Source organism: Mercurialis annua, linkage group LG4 (assembly GCF_937616625.2).
Source record: "Mercurialis annua linkage group LG4, ddMerAnnu1.2, whole genome shotgun sequence".
Classification (NCBI taxonomy): domain Eukaryota; kingdom Viridiplantae; phylum Streptophyta; class Magnoliopsida; order Malpighiales; family Euphorbiaceae; genus Mercurialis; species Mercurialis annua.
The window spans coordinates 3,660,163-3,682,821 of record NC_065573.1 but is presented as its reverse complement, the minus strand read 5'-3'; the positions used below and the strand labels follow the sequence as shown (position 1 = coordinate 3,682,821).

Genomic DNA, 22,659 nt, shown 5'->3' with positions numbered 1-22,659 from the left:
ATTCGTTTCGTGGCCTAAAACTTTGAATCGATATAACTCAAAATATAATCAACGAAACGGTAAAACGTCAAGCTTACCGTGATTACCCGTCGAAATACGATCGTTTGGAGTTATAGAACGTCGGAAACGGACGAGAAACGGAATCGAGCGACGGAACCGTATGATTTGAGCGAAGGAAAGAAAGAAAGAGATGAAGGAAAATGAATCTGGATGATTCCTTCATCCTAAAGGTTATCTTATATAACCTGGCTAAAGTACACTTTGGTCCTTAAAACTTTTCAAAAGCTTCAATTTAGTCCATAACCTATCCGCGTCCAAATTCTAAACGATCTCCGATTGACTCGAGACTTTTACCACACATACTATAAACTATTTCGCGGACTTTGGCGAAATAAATTCCATTACGGGATTTATAATTTATTTTATATTAATTTTCAAAGTTATTTCCTCAAATCCCGCTAATTGACTTATTAAAATCTATTCAAAATTCCCGATATAATTAAATTAAATTCTCCTTAATTTAATTTATCGGAAATCACGACACATGGCACGACTTAATTACCTTAAAATATTTTGGGGTATTACATTCACCCCCCCTTAAAATAAATTCGTCCTCGAATTTAAAACTTAGCCACGTACCTTGAGTGAAAAGGTAAGGATACTTCCGCCTCATATCCTCTTCTGTCTCCCACGTGCACTCTTCTACGGATTGACTCTTCCATAGAACTTTCACCATTGGAATTCTCTTCGTTTGCAATTGTCGTATCTGTGTATCGACAATCTGCACTGGCCGCTCTTCGTATGTCAGTTCCTCGCTGACATCCACCGCTTGTGGTTGGATTATTCGAGAAGGGTCTGGTACATATTTCCGTAGCATGGAAATATGAAAGACAGGATGAACTTGCGACATTTCCGGTGGTAAATCCAGCTTGTAGGCAACTGAGCCTATACGTTCTATGATCTGATATGGTCCGACGTATCTCGGAGCCAACTTGCCCTTCTTTTCGAAACGAATCACTCCCTTCATTGGTGATACTTTGAGAAACACGTAGTCTCCGATCTGAAATTTGATATCCTTTCTCTTGGGGTCCGCGTAACTGTTCTGTCGACTGGAAGCAGTATTCAAACGTTGCTTTATCAACGGTACTTTTTCTGACGTAATCTGGATGATCTCTGCTCCAGTGAGCTTCCGTTCGCCGACTTCATCCCAACAGATAGGGGATCGACATTTACGTCCGTATAACGCTTCGTATGGACCCATCTCAATGCTCGAGTGATAGCTGTTGTTGTAGGCGAATTCGACTAATGGTAGGTACGTATCCCAACTACCTCCAAAGTCTAGTACACATAACCGAAGCATATCTTCTAACGTTTGAATCGTCCGCTCAGACTGACCGTCCGTCTGAGGATGAAACGCAGTACTGAAATTCAATCACGTTCCTAACGCGTCTTGTAAGCTCTTCCTGAAATGAGAGGTAAAAACGGAACCTCTATCTGAAACGATTGACACGGGAACTCCGTGTAGGCTCACGATCTTGTCGATATACTTTTAAGCTAACTTTGCTGCCGAATACGTCGTCTTAATAGGTATGAAGTGCGCTGACTTCGTCAAACGATCCACGATTACCCAAATGGAGTCAAAATCTTTCTGCGTCTTGGGTAACCCAACTACAAAATCCATCGTGATTTGCTCCCACTTCCACTCCGGAATGGGTAACGGTTGAAGAAATCTGTAAGGTCGTTGATGCTCCAACTTGACTTGCTGACAAGTCGGACATTTCGCCACGAACTCTGCAATGTCCTTCTTCACTCCGCTCCACCAATACGTCGTCTTGATGTCATGATACATCTTCGTGGAACCTGGATGAACGCTATAAATCATTCCATGAGTCTCTTCCATGATCTTCTGTCTTAAGTCTTCCACATCTGGAACGCACATTCGATTGCCGTATTTCAACATTCCGTTGACGATACTAAAATCTTGACTCTTTCCTTATTGAACTTCTTCAATTAAATGCTTTAATTGAGGGTCGTGCGCTTGCAATTCTTTAATTTGGTCTATCAACGTTGATCGTATCGTTAGCTGAGCCATTAGGTTTCCGAGAGATAAAATCTCGAACTCAACCCCTTGGCTAAACATCGTATAAATTTCGTTAATTAATGGTCTCCGCCACGTCGTTGTAATATGCGCGAGACTTCCTGCCGACTTCCTGCTTAATGCATCTGCCACTACGTTGGCCTTGCCTGGATGGTATTGTATCGTGCAGTCGTAATCTTTTAATAGCTCCATCCATCTCCTCTGTCTGAGGTTCAATTCCCGTTGATCGAAAATGTACTTCAAGCTTTTATGATCTGTAAAAATCTCGCATGTAGCGCCGTATAAATAATGTCTCCAGATCTTTAGCGCGAAAATCACCGCTGCTAGCTCTAGATCATGCGTCGGGTAGTTCGTTTCGTGCTTCTTATGCTGTCGTGAAGCATACGCAATCACTCTACCGTGTTGCATAAGGACGCATCCTAATCCAACTCTTGATGCATCACATTAAACTGTGAAATCCTTCTGTTCCTTCTGGTAATGCTAACACTGGTGCCGTCGTCAAACACTCTTTCAGTTTCAGAAAACTGAGTTCGCACTGGTCCGTCCAGTTGAATTTCGCGTTTTTCTGAGTTAACTTCGTCAAAGGTACGACGATCTTTGAAAAATCCTGTACAAATCGTCTGTAGTATCCTGCTAAACCAAGGAAACTTCTAACTTCCGTAACTGATTCAGGCCGCTTCCATTCTATCACAGCTTCAATCTTATTTGGGTCAACTTTAATGCCACTTTGTGACACTACATGACTTAAGAAAGCCACTTCCGTTAGCCAAAATTCACATTTTGAGAATTTCGCGTAAAGCTGGTGCTCTCTTAGCGTCTGTAGTACTATCCGCAAATGCTGAGCGTGCTCTTCTTCTATACGTGAATAGATCTGAATATCGTCAATGAACACGATCACGAACTGATCCAAGTACGGTTTGAATATCCTATTCATTAAGTCCATGAAGGCTGCTGGCGCGTTCGTCAATCCGAATGACATAACGAGAAATTCATAATGACCGTATCGAGTTCGAAAAGCAGTCTTCTGAACATCATCATCGCGAATCTTTAGTTGATGATAACCTGATCTCAGATCGATCTTAGAGAAATACTTCGCTCCTTGTAACTGATCAAATAAATCGTCGATTCTAGGTAACAGATACTTATTCTTATCGTCACCTTGTTCAGCTGTCGATAATCGATACATAGTCGAAGCAATCCATCCTTCTTTTTCACGAACAACACTGGTGCACCCCATGGGGATACACTCGGTCTAGTGAAACCACGATCAAACAACTCTTCTAGCTGATCCTTAAGTTCTTTGAGCTCTGCTGGCACCATTCGATAAGGAGGTATTGATATTGGCTTCGTGCCAGGAGCCAATTCAATACAAAACTCAATCTCGTGATCTGGGGGTAATCCAGGTAATTCCTCTGGAAAAACGTCTGGATACTCTGATACAACTGGTACGTCACTTAAGTTCACACTTTTCTTCTCCACGTCTCGTACTATCGCTAAGAATCCTTGACATCCCTTCCTTAACATGCAACAAGCTTTAATAGCCGAAATAATACTCGTAGGAGATTCCATCTTATCACCCTGAATTGAAACCGCTTCAATTCCAGGCGTGTTAAACGTTACCGTCTTCTTCCGGCAATCCACATTGGCATAGTGCTAAGCTAGCCAATCCATTCCTAGTATGACGTCAAAAACTAATACCTTGAGTAGAATCAAATCAACTAACAAATCTTGTCCTTGAACTCTCACAGGACAAGACGGATAAACGATACTAACTTCTACACTCTCGCCGACTGGGGTAGCTACCGACAAAGGATTCCTAAGATACGTCGGTTGTACTCCTAACTTACTAGCGAAGCTAGGCGAAACAAATGAATGCGTAGCGCCCGGATCAAATAAAATTAATGCGTCTTGAGTAGCGATAGGAAAGGTACCTTGCACCACAGCATTGGAAGCCTGAGCCTCCTGAGGATTCAGTGCAAAGACCCTAGCCTGACTCCCGCCAGCCTGTGAAATCTGGCCAGTACCGCGTCCTCCGCCATTTCTTCCTCCACGATTTCCATAACCACGGCCTCTCTGGCCAGTGAAGGTACTCCCTGTCTGATCGTACCCTGACGCTGTCTACTGCGCAGTCCTCTGCTGCTGGTAAGAAGGCTGCATCATAGTAGTCATCGAACCCTGGGGCATCTGCCTCGGACAATCTCTAGCAGAATGGCCCCGTTGACCACAGTTAAAACATGCTCCACTAGCAATGTAGCACGCGCCGTAGCGCCTCCTATTACAATTCAGACATAAAGGAACTCCGCCTCCCATGTCACTTATCGATCTGGCACTAAATTCGGTGCCTGAAGTACTGACTCTAGTTCCATATCGAGCTTTCTTATTTCTCTGCTGACGTGATGGGGGTCGAGAATAACTCCTAGCATATGATTGGGTAGGTGCGCTCTGTACGCTGCGGAACACATCACTCCTCACAGGAGCAACATTGGAAGGATCGGGAATCTTCCCAAAACGGATCAGAGAAACTTCCATTTGCCTAGCGCTGTCGATCAGTTGCACTAGGGTTCTTCCGATATCAGACGTCAGACTCACAAATTCAGCTCCTAGACCCTCTACAAACCTCGAGTTCACTCTAACTGGGTCTGTAATCAGGTCTGGTGAAAACCTACTCACTCTGGTAAACTCCGTCACAAACTCTTGCACAGACCGATTGCCTCTACTCAAGGTCAACCACTGACTACGATAACTCTCCGTCACCGCATATGGTAAGAAATATTCTCTAAAGTGGTTTGCAAATACAGCCCAGGTCATAGTGTCCATGGTTGGCTGAATGTGCTGCTGAAACCAATCTTTCGCGGGTCCTTTCATTGACATTTCCACCATAATAATGGTCTGTCTCTCATTAGCTTGCAGGCGACGAGCATTACGTTCTACTTCTTCGAGGAAATCGAGAGCATCGCCTGAGCCGTCAACTTAGTTGGCTTAAGGCGCATATAAGCCAAGACAATATCTCGATTAGTGAAAGCAACATTGCGTAGCTGTTGTTGTTGAAGTTGTTCACGATGCATATTCTGCACCTCTTCCTGATTGGCTTGCATAGCCGCAATTCCAGTAAGAAACTGATTCAGATCAAAACCCACAACATTAGGTTGCTGGGCTTGCGCTTGCACTCCAGGTGCCTGCGCCTGGGCCTCTTGGCCACCACCTCCACCCTGAACAGAAGACTCATCTTGAGCTTCTGGATGGACGTCATGCGCCCCTTCTATAACATTTCGTGCTGCAGCGGCAGCTCGCTCTACTTCTTGTCTTTGGTCAGACATCCTGACCAAGACAAACAGCGTTACTTAACCACATAATCGCATATCATCGCAAACGCATATCGTATTAAACGCGCATCTCATCACATGCGAACACACACGTATGACAGACTCACATCCTAGAGGGAAAGCTGAAAGTTTTAAAAATCAAATGAATACTTAACAAAGACAAGACTCGAGTCCTATGTGCTGCAGTAGATTCCTAGGAAAATCAATCACTCTTCTGACATAAGCAATGGTAACTGGACCATGCTCTGATACCAACATTGTCACGACCCAATCTCAGGGCCGAGACCGGCGCTAGGGAATGGGAGTGGTTGCTCCGAAACCCGTAGCAAGCCTAAAAACGTAAAATAATTTTTCTTGAAACATAAACGTCATGCATGACATACATAAACACGTGTCATGCAGAAGCACACATGCCAGGCATACATATCCTCTGGCAGTCACAATATAAATAACGCAGCAAGCGTAAAACGTTTAAAACTTTAAAACGTTAAAGTTATATTTACAGAAAACTATACATTACAAGCTGACTTGCAAAATACTTATCTACTGCAGCTCTAAGAGTAAAGTACTGTTTCTTTACATACTCAAAAATACAGACTTCTGGAAGTTGGATAGAAGTCCGTTGCTTCAAAGCGTCTTTATCCTGAAAGGAAATCTGTGAGGGGGTCAGTATATTGGGATATACTGAGTGAGTTCATACATTTACTAATAAGTATTCAAATAAAACATAAAACGATACTCAATCGTATGCAGCCAAGTAAAGGATCCGATTGAAACCTTAATCCTCAAACATACTAATCATCAATCAAGCAACCCAATCATTAATATCAAATTGCGAGTCCAACTCGCTGGTGGCCCAGCCACTAGATACGGGGACTCCAGACTACACCTTAGCCGAGTGCTCACTCGTATCAAAATCATATACCCAATCGTAAATTTCATAATCATCATCAGCTCCCAGTTGAGTCACATCAAAACTGGTGATCACACAGTCCTATTGTCGCCCAATAGATAGCACGTTCCATCGGATCAATACTTGTTTCAAATCAAGCATATGCAATTCATAAAAAGAATTCGCATCGCAATCATGCAAATCAAACATAAAGCAATATAAAATATTTTTTTAAATAAATACTTTAAAAGCAAATCGTATAAACTCACAGAAAACGCTTATCCAAAAATACGTCGGGGCTTTAGAACGTCAAGCTTCCCGAACTACTGGTCCAGCTACTTCTTGCCTCGTCGGATCTAAAACAATTTTTAAAACATTTGACTTGTATTAGAATCCTATTCTAAGATTGACTCTAGACTAGAGACTCGACACACTGAATTATCATTAACCGTCGTGCTTCTCACGTGATTATCCCGATAAACGGTATCAAACTCGTTTATGGATAAAATATCACTTCTAATTCAATTCTCGTTTAACCTCGTTAGGTTAACGTCTTAATATAATCGATAATTAATCGAGTATTAATTAATCTCATGTCTCGATATGCGCGTATAACGAATTTTTCTCAAAACTAGGTCGATCGGCGAGTTTACGGTGCGGGCGAGTCGCCGACCCACGGGGGCTGCGGGCGCACACCCCGCATATGCGGGCGTGCCGCACACCTCGCCCCGAAAACCAATTTTTCGGCTTTTCCGACGTGCTTTCGATCCAAAATGCTCCAAACACATCCTAAACGCATAATCCAACTCCAAAACACAATAATCCAATTTTAATATCGATTAAAACGATATATTCGTTTCGTGGCCTAAAACTTTGAATCGATATAACTCAAAATATAATCAACGAAACGGTAAAACGTCTAGCTTACCGTGATTACCCGTCGAAATACGATCGTTTGGAGTTATAGAACGTCGGAAACGAACGAGAAACGGAATCGAGCGACGGAACTGTATGATTTGAGCGAAGGAAAGAAAGAAAGAGATGAAGGAAAATGAATCTGGATGATTCCTTCATCCTAAAGGTTATCTTATATAACCTGGCTAAAGTACACTTTGGTCCTTGAAATTTTTCAAAAGCTTCAATTTAGTCCATAACCTATCCGCGTCCAAATTTTAAACGATCTCCGATTGACTCGAGACTTTTACCACATATACTATAAACTATTTCGCGGACTTTGGCGAAATAAATTCCATTACGGGATTTACAATTTATTTTATATTAATTTTCAAAGTTATTTCCTCAAATCCCGCTAATTGACTTATTAAAATCTATTCAAAATTCCCGATATAATTAAATTAAATTCTCCTTAATTTAATTTATCAGAAATCACGACACGTGGCACGACTTAATTACCTTAAAATATTTTGGGGTATTACATTAAGCCAAACCTTTACAACCGTTACAAAACAAATCCCAGCGTTTCACATTTTTAGCAATTTAAGCCAATGGTTTACAAACGTTACGAAACAAATCCAAATGTTTCACCTTCTTAGCAATATAAGCCAAACGTTTACAAACGTTACGAAACAAATCCAAACGTTTCACCTTTATAGCGATTTAAATCAAACGTTTACAAACAAATCCAAATGTTGAACCTTTTTAGCGATTTAAGCCAAATATTTGCAAACGTTGCGAAACAAATCTAAACGTTTCACCTTTTTAGCGATTTAAACCAAACGTTTACAAACGTTACGAAACAATTCCAAACGTTTCGCCTTTTTAACAATTAAAGCCAAACGTTGACAAACGTTACGAAACAAAACCAAACGTTTAAAACGTTATAAAATAAATCCAAACGTTTCACATTTTTACCGATTTAAACCGAACCTTAACAAACGTTACGAAATAAAACCAAGCGTTTCATCTTTTTAGCAATTTAAGCCAAACGTTTACAAACATTACAAAACAAATCCAAGCGTTTCATATTTTTTGCAATTTAAGCCAAACGTTCAAAAACGTAACGAAAAAAAATCCAAGTGTTTCACCTTTTTACCAATTTAAGCCAAACGTTTACAAACGTTACGAAGCAAAATCCAAACAATTTCCCCTTTTTAGCGATTTAAGCCAAACGTTTACAAACGTTACGAAACAAAACCAAATGTTTCACCTTTTTAGCAATTTAAGCCGAACGTTTCCAAACGTTGCATAACAAATCCAAACATTTCCCCTTTTTAGTAATTTAAGCCAAACGTTTCAAACGTTACGAAACAAATCCAAACGTTTCGCCGTATTAGTGATGTATGACAAAGGTTTATTAACGTTATGAAACAAATCTAAACGTTTCACCGTTTTTGCGAATGAAGCCAAACGTTTACAAACGCTGCAAAACACATCCAAACGTTTCACAATTTTAGCAATTTAATTCAAACATTTACAAACGTTACGAAACAAAAACCAAGTGTTTCACCTTTTTAGCAATTTAAGCCAAACGTTTACAAACGTAACGAAACCAATCCAAGCATTTCAACTTTTTAGCAATTTAAGCCAAACGTTTACAAACTTTACGAAACAAATCCAAGCGTTTCACCTTTTTAGCAACTTAAGCCAAACGTTAACAAACGTTACGAAACAAATCCAAACGTTCACCTTTTTAGCCATGTAAGCCAAACGTTTACAAACGTTATGAAACAAATCCAATGTTTTAACTTTTTCGAACTTTAAGCCAAACATTTAAAATGTCATGAAACAAATCCAACCGTTTCACCTTTTTAGCAATTTAAGCAAGACGTTTACAAACGTTACGGAAAAAATACAAATGTTTCCCCTTTTTAGCGACTTAAGTCAAACGTTTACAAAGGTTATGAAACAAATCCAAATGTTTCACCTTTTTAGCAATTTAAGCCAAATGTTTACAAACGTTACAAAACAAATTCAAACGTTTCACCCTTTTAGCGATTTTAGCCAAACGTTTAAAACGTTACGAAACCAATCCAAAAGGTTCACATTTTTAGTGATTTAAGTCAAACCTTTACAAATGTTACAAAACAAAACCAAGCGTTTCACCTTTTTAGCAATTTAAGCCAAACGTTTACAAAAGTTACGAAACAAATCCAAGTGTTTCATCTTTTTAGCAATTTGAGCAGAACGTATACAGACGTACGAAATAAATCAAAACATTTCACCTTTTCAGCGATATAAGTCGGACGGTTACAAATAATACGAATTAAATCCAAACATTTCACCTTTTGAGCGATTTATGCCAAACGTTTACATTCGTTACGAAACAAATCCAAACGTTTTCCCTTTTTAGAAATTGAAGTCAAACGTCTATAAACGTTACGAAATAAATTCAAACGTTTCACCTTTTTAGCGATTTAAGCCAAACATATACAAACATTACAAAACAAATCCAAACGTTTCACCTTTTTAGCGATATAAGCCAAACGTTTACAAAGGTTATGAAACAAATCCAAATGTTTCCCAACTTTAGCAATTTAAGCCAAACCATTACAAACGTTACAAAACAAATCCTAGCGTTCCATATTTTTGGCAATTTAAGCCAAACGTTTACAAACGTTACGAAACAAAATCCAAACGTTTCCCCTTTTTAGCGATTTAAGCCAAACGTTTACAAACGTTACGAAACAAAACCAAATGTTTCACCTTTTTAGCAATTTAAGCCGAACGTTTCCAAACGTTGCATAACAAATCCAAACATTTCCCCTTTTTAGTAATTTAAGCCAAACGTTTCAAACGTTACGAAACAAATCCAAACATTTCGCCGTATTAGCGATGTATGACAAAGGTTTATTAACGTTATGAAACAAATCTAAACGTTTCACCATTTTAGCGAATGAAGCCAAACGTTTACAAACGCTGCAAAACACATCCAAACGTTTCACAATTTTAGCAATTTAATCCAAACATTTACAAACGTTACGAAACAAAAACCAAGTGTTTCACCTTTTTAGCAATTTAAGCCAAACATTTACAAACGTAACGAAACAAATCCAAGCATTTCAACTTTTTAGAAATTTAAACCAAACGTTTACAAACTTTACGAAACAAATCCAAGCGTTTCACCTTTTTAGCAACTTAAGCCAAACGTTAACAAACGTTACGAAACAAATCCAAACGTTCACCTTTCTAGCCATGTAAGCCAAACGTTTACAAACGTTACGAAACAAATCCAATGTTTTAACTTTTTCGAACTTTAAGCCAAACATTTAAAATGTCATGAAACAAATCCAACTGTTTCACCTTTTTAGCAATTTAAGCAAGACGTTTACAAACTTTACGGAAAAAATACAAACGTTTCCCCTTTTTAGCGACTTAAGTCAAACGTTTACAAAGGTTATGAAACAAATCCAAATGTTTCACCTTTTTAGCAATTTAAGCCAAATGTTTACAAACGTTACAAAACAAATTCAAACGTTTCACCTTTTTAGCGATTTAAGCCAAACATTTACAAACGTTACGAAACAAAACCAAACGTTTAAAACGTTACGAAACCAATCCAAAAGGTTCACATTTTTAGTGATTTAAGTCAAACCTTTACAAATGTTACAAAACAAAACCAAGCGTTTCACCTTTTTAGCAATTTAAGCCAAACGTTTACAAAAGTTACGAAACAAATCCAAGTGTTTCATCTTTTTAGCAATTTGAGCCGAACGTATTCAAACGTACAAAATAAATCAAAACATTTCACCTTTTCAGCGATATAAGTCGGACGGTTACAAATAATACGAAATAAATCCAAACATTTCACCTTTTGAGCGATTTATGCCAAATGTTTACATTCGTTACGAAACAAATCCAAACGTTTTCCCTTTTTAGAAATTGAAGTCAAACGTTTATAAACGTTACGAAATAAATTCAAACTTTTCACCTTTTTAGCGATTTAAGCCAAACATACACAAACGTTACGAAACAAATCCAAACGTTTCACCTTCTTAGCGATATAAGCCAAACGTTTACAAAGGTTATGATACAAATCCAAATATTTCCCAACTTTAGCAATTTAAGCCAAACCATTACAAACGTTACAAAACAAATCCTAGCGTTTCATATTTTTAGCAATTTAATCCAAACGTTTACAAACGCTACGAAACAAAATCCAAACGTTTCCCCTTTTTAGCGATTTAAGCCAAACGTTTACAAACGTTACGAAACAAAACCAAATGTTTCACCTTTTTAGCAATTGAAGCCGAACGTTTCCAAACGTTGCATAACAAATCCAAACATTTCCCCTTTTTAGTAATTTAAGCCAAACGTTTCAAACGTTACGAAACAAATCCAAACGTTTCGCCGTATTAGCGATGTATGACAAAGGTTTATTAACGTTATGAAACAAATCTAAACGTTTCACCGTTTTAGCGAATGAAGCCAAACGTTTACAAACGCTGCAAAACACATCCAAACGTTTCACAATTTTAGCAATTTAATCCAAACATTTACAAACGTTACGAAACAAAAACCAAGTGTTTAACCTTTTTAGCAATTTAAGCCAAACGTTTACAAACGTAACGAAACAAATCCAAGCATTTCAACTTTTTAGCAATTTAAGCCTACGTTTACAAACTTTACGAAACAAATCCAAGCGTTTCACTATTTTAGCAACTTAAGCCAAACGTTAACAAACGTTACGAAATAAATCCAAACGTTCACCTTTTTAGCCATGTAAGCCAAACGTTTACAAACGTTACGAAACAAATCCAATTTTTTAACTTTTTCGAACTTTAAGCCAAACATTTAAAATGTCATGAAACAAATCCAACCGTTTCACCTTTTTAGCAATTTAAGCAAGACGTTTACAAACGTTACGGAAAAAATACAAACGTTTCCCCTTTTTAGCGACTTAAGTCAAACGTTTACAAAGGTTATGAAACAAATCCAAATGTTTCACCTTTTTAGTAATTTAAGCCAAATGTTTACAAACGTTACAAAACAAATTCAAACGTTTCACCTTTTTAGCGATTTAAGCCAAACGTTTACAAACGTTACGAAACAAAACCAAACGTTTAAAACGTTACGAAACCAATCCAAAAGGTTCACATTTTTAGTGATTTAAGTCAAACCTTTACAAATGTTACAAAACAAAACCAAGCGTTTCACCTTTTTAGCAATTTAAGCCAAACGTTTACAAAAGTTACGAAACAAATCCAAGTGTTTCATCTTTTTAGCAATTTGAGCCGAACGTACACAAACGTACGAAATAAATCAAAACATTTCACCTTTTCAGCGATATAAGTCGGACGGTTACAAATAATACGAAATAAATCCAAACATTTCACCTTTTGAGCGATTTATGCCAAACGTTCACATTCGTTACGAAACAAATCCAAACGTTTTCCCTTTTTAGAAATTGAAGTCAAACGTCTATAAACGTTACGAAATAAATTCAAACGTTTCACCTTTTTAGCGATTTAAGCCAAACATATACAAACGTTACGAAACAAATCCAAACGTTTCACCTTTTTAGCGATATAAGCCAAACGTTTACAAAGGTTATGAAACAAATCCAAATGTTTCCCAACTTTAGCAATTTAAGCCAAACCATTACAAACGTTACAAAACAAATCCTAGCGTTCCATATTTTTGGCAATTTAAGCCAAACGTTTACAAACGTTACGAAACAAAATCCAAACGTTTCCCCTTTTTAGCGATTTAAGCCAAACGTTTACAAACGTTACGAAACAAAACCAAATGTTTCACCTTTTTAGCAATTTAAGCCGAACGTTTCCAAACGTTGCATAACAAATCCAAACATTTCCCCTTTTTAGTAATTTAAGCCAAACGTTTCAAACGTTACGAAACAAATCCGAACGTTTCGCCGTATTAGCGATGTATGACAAAGGTTTATTAACGTTATGAAACAAATCTAAACGTTTCACCGTTTTAGCGAATGAAGCCAAACGTTTACAAACGCTGCAAAACACATCCAAACGTTTCACAATTTTAGCAATTTAATCCAAACATTTACAAACGTTACGAAACAAAAACCAAGTGTTTCACCTTTTTAGCAATTTAAGCCAAACGTTTACAAACGTAACGAAACAAATCCAAGCATTTCAACTTTTTAGCAATTTAAGCCAAACGTTTACAAACTTTACGAAACAAATCCAAGCATTTCACCTTTTTAGCAACTTAAGCCAAACGTTAGCAAACGTTACGAAACAAATCCAAACGTTCACCTTTTTAGCCATGTAAGCCAAACGTTTACAAACGTTACGAAACAAATCCAATGTTTTAACTTTTTCGAACTTTAAGCCAAACATTTAAAATGTCATGAAACAAATCAAACCGTTTAACCTTTTAAGCAATTTAAGCAAGACGTTTACAAACGTTACGGAAAAAATACAAACGTTTCCCCTTTTTAGCGACATAAGTCAAACGTTTACAAAGGTTATGAAACAAATCCAAATGTTTCACCTTTTTAGCAATTTAAGCCAAATGTTTACAAACGTTACAAAACAAATTCAAACGTTTCACCTTTTTAGCGATTTAAGCCAAACGTTTACAAACGTTACGAAACAAAACCAAACGTTTAAAACGTTACGAAACCAATCCAAAAGGTTCACATTTTTAGTGATTTAAGTTAAACCTTTACAAATGTTACAAAACAAAACCAAGCGTTTCACCTTTTTAGCAATTTAAGCCAAACGTTTACAAAAGTTACGAAACAAATCCAAGTGTTTCATCTTTTTAGCAATTTGAGCCGAACGTACACAAACGTACGAAATAAATCAAAACATTTCACCTTTTCAGCGATATAAGTCGGACGTTTACAAATAATACGAAATAAATCCAAACATTTCACCTTTTGAGCGATTTATGCCAAACGTTTACATTCGTTACGAAACAAATCCAAACGTTTTCCCTTTTTAGAAATTGAAGTCAAACGTTTATAAACGTAACAAAATAAATTCAAACGTTTCACCTTTTTAGCGATTTAAGCCAAACATATACAAACGTTACGAAACAAATCCAAACATTTCACCTTTTTAGCGATATAAGCCAAACGTTTACAAAGGTTATGAAACAAATCCAAATGTTTCCCAACTTTAGCAATTTAAGCCAAACCATTACAAACGTTACAAAACAAATCCTAGCGTTTCATATTTTTAGCAATTTAAGCCAAACGTTTACAAACGTTACGAAACAAAATCCAAACGTTTCCCCTTTTTAGCGATTTAAGCCAAACGTTTACAAACGTTACGAAACAAAACCAAATGTTTCACCTTTTTAGCAATTTAAGCCGAACGTTTCCAAACGTTGCATAACAAATCCAAACATTTCCCCTTTTTAGTAATTTAAGCCAAACGTTTCAAACGTTACGAAACAAATCCAAACGTTTCGCCGTATTAGCGATGTATGACAAAGGTTTATTAACGTTATGAAACAAATCTAAACGTTTCACCGTTTTAGCGAATGAAGCCAAACGTTTACAAACGCTGCAAAACACATCCAAATGTTTCACAATTTTAGCAATTTAATCCAAACATTTACAAATGTTACGAAACAAAAACTAAGTGTTTCACCTTTTTAGCAATTTAAGCAAAACATTTACAAACGTAACGAAACTAATCCAAGCATTTCAACTTTTTAGCAATTTAAGCCAAACGTTTACAAACTTTACGAAACAAATCCAAGCGTTTCACCTTTTTAGCAACTTAAGCCAAACGTTAACAAACGTTACGAAACAAATCCAAACGTTCACCTTTTTAGCCATGTAAGCCAAACGTTTACAGACGTTACGAAACAAATCCAATGTTTTAACTTTTTCGAACTTTAAGCCAAACATTTTAAATGTCATGAAACAAATCCAACCGTTTCACCTTTTTAGCAATTTAAGCAAGACGTTTACAAACGTTACAGAAATAATACAAACGTTTCCCCTTTTTAGCGACTTAAGTCAAACGTTTACAAAGGTTATGAAACAAATCCAAATGTTTCACCTTTTTAGCAATTTAAGCCAAATGTTTACAAACGTTACAAAACAAATTCAAACGTTTCACCTTTTTAGCGATTTAAGCCAAACGTTTACAAACGTTACGAAACAAAACCAAACGTTTAAAACGTTACGAAACCAATCCAAAAGGTTCACATTTTTAGTGATTTAAGTCAAACCTTTACAAATGTTACAAAACAAAACCAAGCGTTTCACCTTTTTAGCAATTTAAGCCAAACGTTTACAAAAGTTACGAAACAAATCCAAGTGTTTCATCTTTTTAGCAATTTGAGCCGAACGTACACAAACGTACGAAATAAATCAAAACATTTCACCTTTTCAGCGATATAAGTCGGACGTTTACAAATAATACGAAATAAATCCAAACATTTCACCTTTTTAGCGATTTATGCCAAACGTTTACATTCGTTACGAAACAAATCCAAACGTTTTCCCTTTTTAGAAATTGAAGTCAAACGTTTATAAACGTAACGAAATAAATTCAAACGTTTCACCTTTTTAGCGATTTAAGCCAAACATATACAAACGTTACGAAACAAATCCAAACGTTTCACCTTTTTAGCGATATAAGCCAAACGTTTACAAAGGTTATGAAACAAATCCAAATGTTTCCCAACTTTAGCAATTTAAGCCAAACCATTACAAACGTTACAAAACAAATCCTAGCGTTTCATATTTTTAGCAATTTAAGCCAAACGTTTACAAACGTTACGAAACAAAATCCAAACGTTTCCCCTTTTTAGCGATTTAAGCCAAACGTTTACAAACATTACGAAACAAAACCAAATGTTTCACCTTTTTAGCAATTTAAGCAGAACGTTTCCAAACGTTGCATAACAAATCCAAACATTTCCCCTTTTTAGTAATTTAAGCCAAACGTTTCAAACGTTACGAAACAAATCCAAACGTTTCGCCGTATTAGCGATGTATGACAAAGGTTTATTAACGTTATGAAACAAATCTAAACGTTTCACCGTTTTAGCGAATGAAGCCAAACGTTTACAAACGCTGCAAAACACATCCAAACGTTTCACAATTTTAGCAATTTAATCCAAACATTTACAAACGTTACGAAACAAAAACCAAGTGTTTCAGCTTTTTAGCAATTTAAGCCAAACGTTTACAAACGTAACGAAACAAATCCAAGCATTTCACCTTTTTAGCAATTTAAGCCAAACGTTTACAAACTTTACGAAACAAATCCAAGCGTTTCACCTTTTTAGCAACTTAAGCCAAACGTTAACAAACGTTACGAAACAAATCCAAACGTTCACCTTTTTAGCCATGTAAGCCAAACGTTTACAAACGTTACGAAACAAATCCAATGTTTTAACTTTTTCGAACTTTAAGCCAAACATTTAAAATGTCATGAAACAAATCAAACCGTTTAACCTTTTTAGCAATTTAAGCAAGACGTTTACAAACGTTACGGAAAAAATACAAACGTTTCCCCTTTTTAGCGACTTAAGTCAAACGTTTACAAAGGTTATGAAACAAATCCAAATGTTTACAAACGTTACAAAACAAATTCAAACGTTTCACCTTTTTAGCGATTTAAGCCAAACGTTTACAAACGTTACGAAACAAAACCAAACGTTTAAAACGTTACGAAACCAATCCAAAAGGTTCACATTTTTAGTGATTTAAGTCAAACCTTTACAAATGTTACAAAACAAAACCAAGCGTTTCACCTTTTTAGCAATTTAAGCCAAACGTTTACAAAAGTTACGAAACAAATCCAAGTGTTTCATCTTTTTAGTAATTTGAGCCGAACGTACACAAACGTACGAAATAAATCAAAACATTTCACCTTTTCAGCGATATAAGTCGGACGTTTACAAATAATACGAAATAAATCCAAACATTTCACCTTTTGAGCGATTTATGCCAAACGTTTACATTCGTTACGAAACAAATCCAAACGTTTTCCCTTTTTAGAAATTGAAGTCAAACGTCTATAAACGTTACGAAATAAATTCAAACGTTTCACCTTTTTAGCGATTTAAGCCAAACATATACAAACGTTACGAAACAAATCCAAACGTTTCACCTTTTTAGCGATATAAGCCAAACGTTTACAAAGGTTATGAAACAAATACAAATGTTTCCCAACTTTAGCAATTTAAGCCAAACCATTACAAACGTTACAAAACAAATCCTAGCGTTTCATATTTTTAGCAATTTAAGCCAAACGTTTACAAACGTTACGAAACAAAATCCAAACGTTTCCCCTTTTTAGCGATTTAAGCCAAACGTTTACAAACGTTACGAAACAAAACCAAATGTTTCACCTTTTTAGCAATTTAAGCCGAACCTTTCCAAACGTTGCATAACAAATCCAAACATTTCCCCTTTTTAGTAATTTAGGCCAAACGTTTCAAACGTTACGAAACAAATCCAAACGTTTCGCCGTATTAGCGATGTATGACAAAGGTTTATTAACGTTATGAAACAAATCTAAACGTTTCACCGTTTTAGCGAATGAAGCCAAACGTTTACAAACGCTGCAAAACACATCCAAACGTTTCACAATTTTAGCAATTTAATCCAAACATTTACAAACGTTACGAAACAAAAACCAAGTGTTTCACCTTTTCAGTAATTTAAGCGAAACGTTTACAAACGTAACGAAACAAATCCAAGCATTTCAACTTTTTAGCAATTTAAGCCAAACGTTTACAAACTTTACGAAACAAATCCAAGCGTTTCACCTTTTTAGCAACTTAAGCCAAACGTTAACAAACGTTACGAAACAAATCCAAACGTTCACCTTTTTAGCCATGTAAGCCAAACGTTTACAAACGTTACGAAACAAATCCAATGTTTTAACTTTTTCGAACTTTAAGCCAAACATTTAAAATGTCATGAAACAAATCCAACCGTTTCACCTTTTTAGCAATTTAAGCAAGACGTTTACAAACGCTAAGGAAAAAATACAAACGTTTCCCCTTTTTAGCGACTTAAGTCAAACGTTTACAAAGGTTATGAAACAAATCCAAATGTTTCACCTTTTTAGCAATTTAAGCCAAATGTTTACAAACGTTACAAAACAAATTCAAACGTTTCACCTTTTTAGCGATTTAAGCCAAACGTTTACAAACGTTACGAAACAAAACAAAACGTTTAAAACGTTACGAAACCAATCCAAAAGGTTCACATTTTTAGTGATTTAAGTCAAACTTTTACAAATGTTACAAAACAAAACCAAGCGTTTCACCTTTTTAGCAATTTAAGCCAAACGTTTAAAAAAGTTACGAAACAAATCCAAGTGTTTCATCTTTTTAGCAATTTGAGCCGAACGTATACAAACGTGCGAAATAAATCAAAAACTTTCACCTTTTCAGCGATATAAGTCGGACGGTTACAAATAATCAAAATAAATCCAAACATTTCACCTTTTGAGCGATTTATGCCAAACGTTTACATTCGTTACGAAACAAATCCAAACGTTTTCCCTTTTTAAAAATTGAAGTCAAACGTTTATAAACCTTACGAAATAAATTCAAATGTTTCACCTTTTTAGCGATTTAAGCCAAACATATACAAACGTTACGAAACAAATCCAAATGTTTCACCTTTTTAGCGATATAAGCCAAACGTTTACAAAGGTTATGAAACAAATCCAAATGTTTCCCAACTTTAGCAATTTAAGCCAAACCATTACAAACGTTACAAAACAAATCCTAGCGTTTCATATTTTTAGCAATTTAAGCCAAACGTTTACAAACGTTACGAAACAAAATCCAAACGTTTCCCCTTTTTAGCGATTTAAGCCAAACATTTACAAACGTTACGAAACAAAACCAAATGTTTCACCTTTTTAGCAATTTAAGCCGAACGTTTCCAAACGTTGCATAACAAATCCAAACATTTCCCCTTTTTAGTAATTTAAGCCAAACGTTTCAAACGTTACGAAACAAATCCAAACGTTTCGCCGTATTAGCGATGTATGACAAAGGTTTATTAACGTTATGAAACAAATCTAAACGTTTCACCGTTTTAGCGAATGAAGCCAAACGTTTACAAACGCTGCAAAACACATCCAAACGTTTCACAATTTTAGCAATTTAATCCAAACATTTACAAACGTTACGAAACAAAAACCAAGTGTTTCACCTTTTTAGCAATTTAAGCCAAACGTTTACAAACGTAACGAAACAAATCCAAGCATTTCAACTTTTTAGCAATTTAAGCCAAACGTTTACAAACTTTACGAAACAAATCCAAGCGTTTCACCTTTTTAGCAACTGAAGCCAAACGTTAACAAACGTTACGAAACAAATCCAAACGTTCACCTTTTTAGCCATGTAAGCCAAACGTTTACAAACGTTACGAAACAAATCCAATGTTTTAACTTTTTCGAACTTTAAGCCAAACATTTAAAATGTCATGAAACAAATCCAACCGTTTCACCTTTTTAGCAATTTAAGCAAGACGTTTACAAACGTTAAGGAAAAAATACAAACGTTTCCCCTTTTTAGCGACTTAAGTCAAACGTTTACAAAGGTTATGAAACAAATCCAAATGTTTCACCTTTTTAGCAATTTAAGCCAAATGTTTACAAACGTTACAAAACAAATTCAAACGTTTCACCTTTTTAGCGATTTAAGCCAAACGTTTACAAACGTTACGAAACAAAACAAAACGTTTAAAACGTTACGAAACCAATCCAAAAGGTTCACATTTTTAGTGATTTAAGTCAAACCTTTACAAATGTTACAAAACAAAACCAAGCGTTTCACCTTTTTAGCAATTTAAGCCAAACGTTTAAAAAAGGTACGAAACAAATCCAAGTGTTTCATCTTTTTAGCAATTTGAGCCGAACGTATACAAACGTGCGAAATAAATCAAAAACTTTCACCTTTTCAGCGATATAAGTCGGACGGTTACAAATAATCAAAATAAATCCAAACATTTCACCTTTTGAGCGATTTATGCCAAACGTTTACATTCGTTACGAAACAAATCCAAACGTTTTCCCTTTTTAAAAATTGAAGTCAAACGTTTATAAACCTTACGAAATAAATTCAAATGTTTCACCTTTTTAGCGATTTAAGCCAAACATATACAAACGTTACGAAACAAATCCAAATGTTTCACCTTTTTAGCGATATAAGCCAAACGTTTACAAAGGTTATGAAACAAATCCAAATGTTTCCCAACTTTAGCAATTTAAGCCAAACCATTACAAACGTTACAAAACAAATCCTAGCGTTTCATATTTTTAGCAATTTAAGCCAAACGTTTACAAACGTTACGAAACAAAATCCAAACGTTTCCCCTTTTTAGCGATTTAAGCCAAACGTTTACAAACGCTGCAAAGTAGGAGAAAGAAAATTGACAGGAGCAGAGATTATCCAAATTACCTCAGAAAAGGTACCATTAATTAAGCAGCGATTGGAAACTGCTTTTAGTCGCCAGAAAAGTTATGCAGATTCAAAGAGAAAAGAGATAGAATTTCAAGTTGGTGACTATGTCTTTCTGAAAGTATCACCAATGAAGGGTGTTATTCGTTTTGGAAAGAGAGGCAAGTTATCTCCAAGGTATGTGGGACCTTATGAGATTATAGAGCGCATCGGAGCGGTAGCATATAAATTAGATTTACCGCCAGATATGTCACAAGTTCATCCGGTGTTTCACATATCGATGCTGCGAAAATATATCGCAGATCCTTCTCATGTGATTCAACCACAAACTGTAGAGGTTAATGAAGAACTTTCTTATGAAGAGCAGCCTGTTGAGATAGTAGATACTCAACTACGGAAACTTCGTACTAAGGAGATTCCTATGGTGAAAGTGATGTGGAGAAATCATTCTGTAGAGGAGTGTACGTGGGAGACGGAGGCGGATATGCGTCGGCGATATCCTTACCTGTTTTTACAAGGTACGTAGTTCTTATTGAAATTCGAGGACGAATTTTAATAAGGTGGGGAGAATGTAATACCCCGTAAAATTAAAGGATTAAATTATTCCATTTAAGGAATAATTTATAGGACCGGGAGAACGTAAATTAAATTTAAGGAATAATTTATAGGACCGGGAGAACGTAAATTAAATTTAAGGATAAATTTAATTTATAGTATCTCCGGAAATATAAAATAGTTATAGAAGTTAAAATATAAAAATTGGATATTTATATTTTAACTAACGGGAATTAAGAAATGCTTATAAATTAAAATAGGATAATTTATAAGTTCCGTGTGAATATTTTTGGAGTCAATATTCACGAAATATTTTTAGAAAGTTACCCCTAAAATTTTATAGAATTTGGAGATAGAAATTTTATTAAGTGGGTCTAATTTAGCCCTAATAAATCTTTAATGATTTATTAAAAATAAAATATAAGTCCCGTGAGAATAAGAATTATGTTTTTATTCTAATTACGAATTATGGAATTCGTGGTTAAAATTTCATAAAATTTGGAGTTCGTTGTCCGTTTTAGTTACAGACGAGTATTTAAGAATTTGGGTTAAAGTAACGCGTGAATACCTAGGGACTAGTTTGGCTTTTAGCCAAACTATATATATAACATTCATTTGAATGAATGTTTCATTAGCTGCAGAAACCTAAAATATTAGGTTTTAAGCTTCAGAGAACGGCGACGACGGCACGCGACGGTAGGTTCGACGGTTTCGATCCAATTTCTCGTTTCTAACTCAAATTTCTTCGGTAATCCATTAATAATCGAAGTTATAACCGTTATTTTGAATTTGGTTATATAGAAAATGGATTATATTCGAATATATAACGGTTACCGTACCGAATCGAACGTATACGTAATGATTTTACGTTCCGATAGCGGAAATGGATAGATTGGTGTTTGTATATGTGTTTAGGATCGAAAAGTGGCGTTTTAGCACGTCGGAAAGCCCGGGAAATCGAGTTTCCCGGGGCTGTGCACGACTGGTGCACGAACGTGCACTTATAGTGCACGAACGTGCACCAGCCATGGTGCACGACCGTGCACCAAGTGCACGATCGTGCACTAGCCTGGGTGCACGAACGTGCACCCAAGGTGCACGAACGTGCACCAGGCAGCACGACCGTGCACAGGGTTGCACGATCGTGCTGCCATGGCTCGAAGGGGGGAGTGTTTTGGGGCTTTTTGCCCTAACTTTCGACGGAAGTAATCGTCGAACTATGGATGATTTAAATGGACTTTAAACCTTAAACCTGGACGTTTAAAGGATTAAAAGAACTAGGACAATTAAGGGAGTTCGATTAATTAAAACATAGAGATGTTTTAATTGGGTCCTCTATTAATCAAAGTGGTTAATAGTTAAGAGGACTATGAGTTGATATCGAATATGAGTATAGAATAGATATGTTACATGTTAGTAATGTCAATAGAAAGTCTACTCTTTAAGTTAGAATT

The 22,659-nt window shown here is 36.2% G+C and overlaps 1 protein-coding gene across 1 annotated transcript in view; it reads left to right on the top strand.

The window, feature by feature from the left end:
• The window catches only part of LOC126678226 (uncharacterized), a 47,093-nt gene extending 25,917 nt beyond the window's left edge, over positions 1 to 21,176 (top strand). Inside the window, exon 2 of the mRNA XM_050373132.1 lies at positions 20,699 to 21,176. Within this exon, the coding sequence (XP_050229089.1) occupies positions 20,699 to 21,176 (478 nt within the window). The remainder of the gene's footprint in view (positions 1 to 20,698) is intronic.
• Positions 21,177 to 22,659: the final 1,483 nt, after the last annotated feature.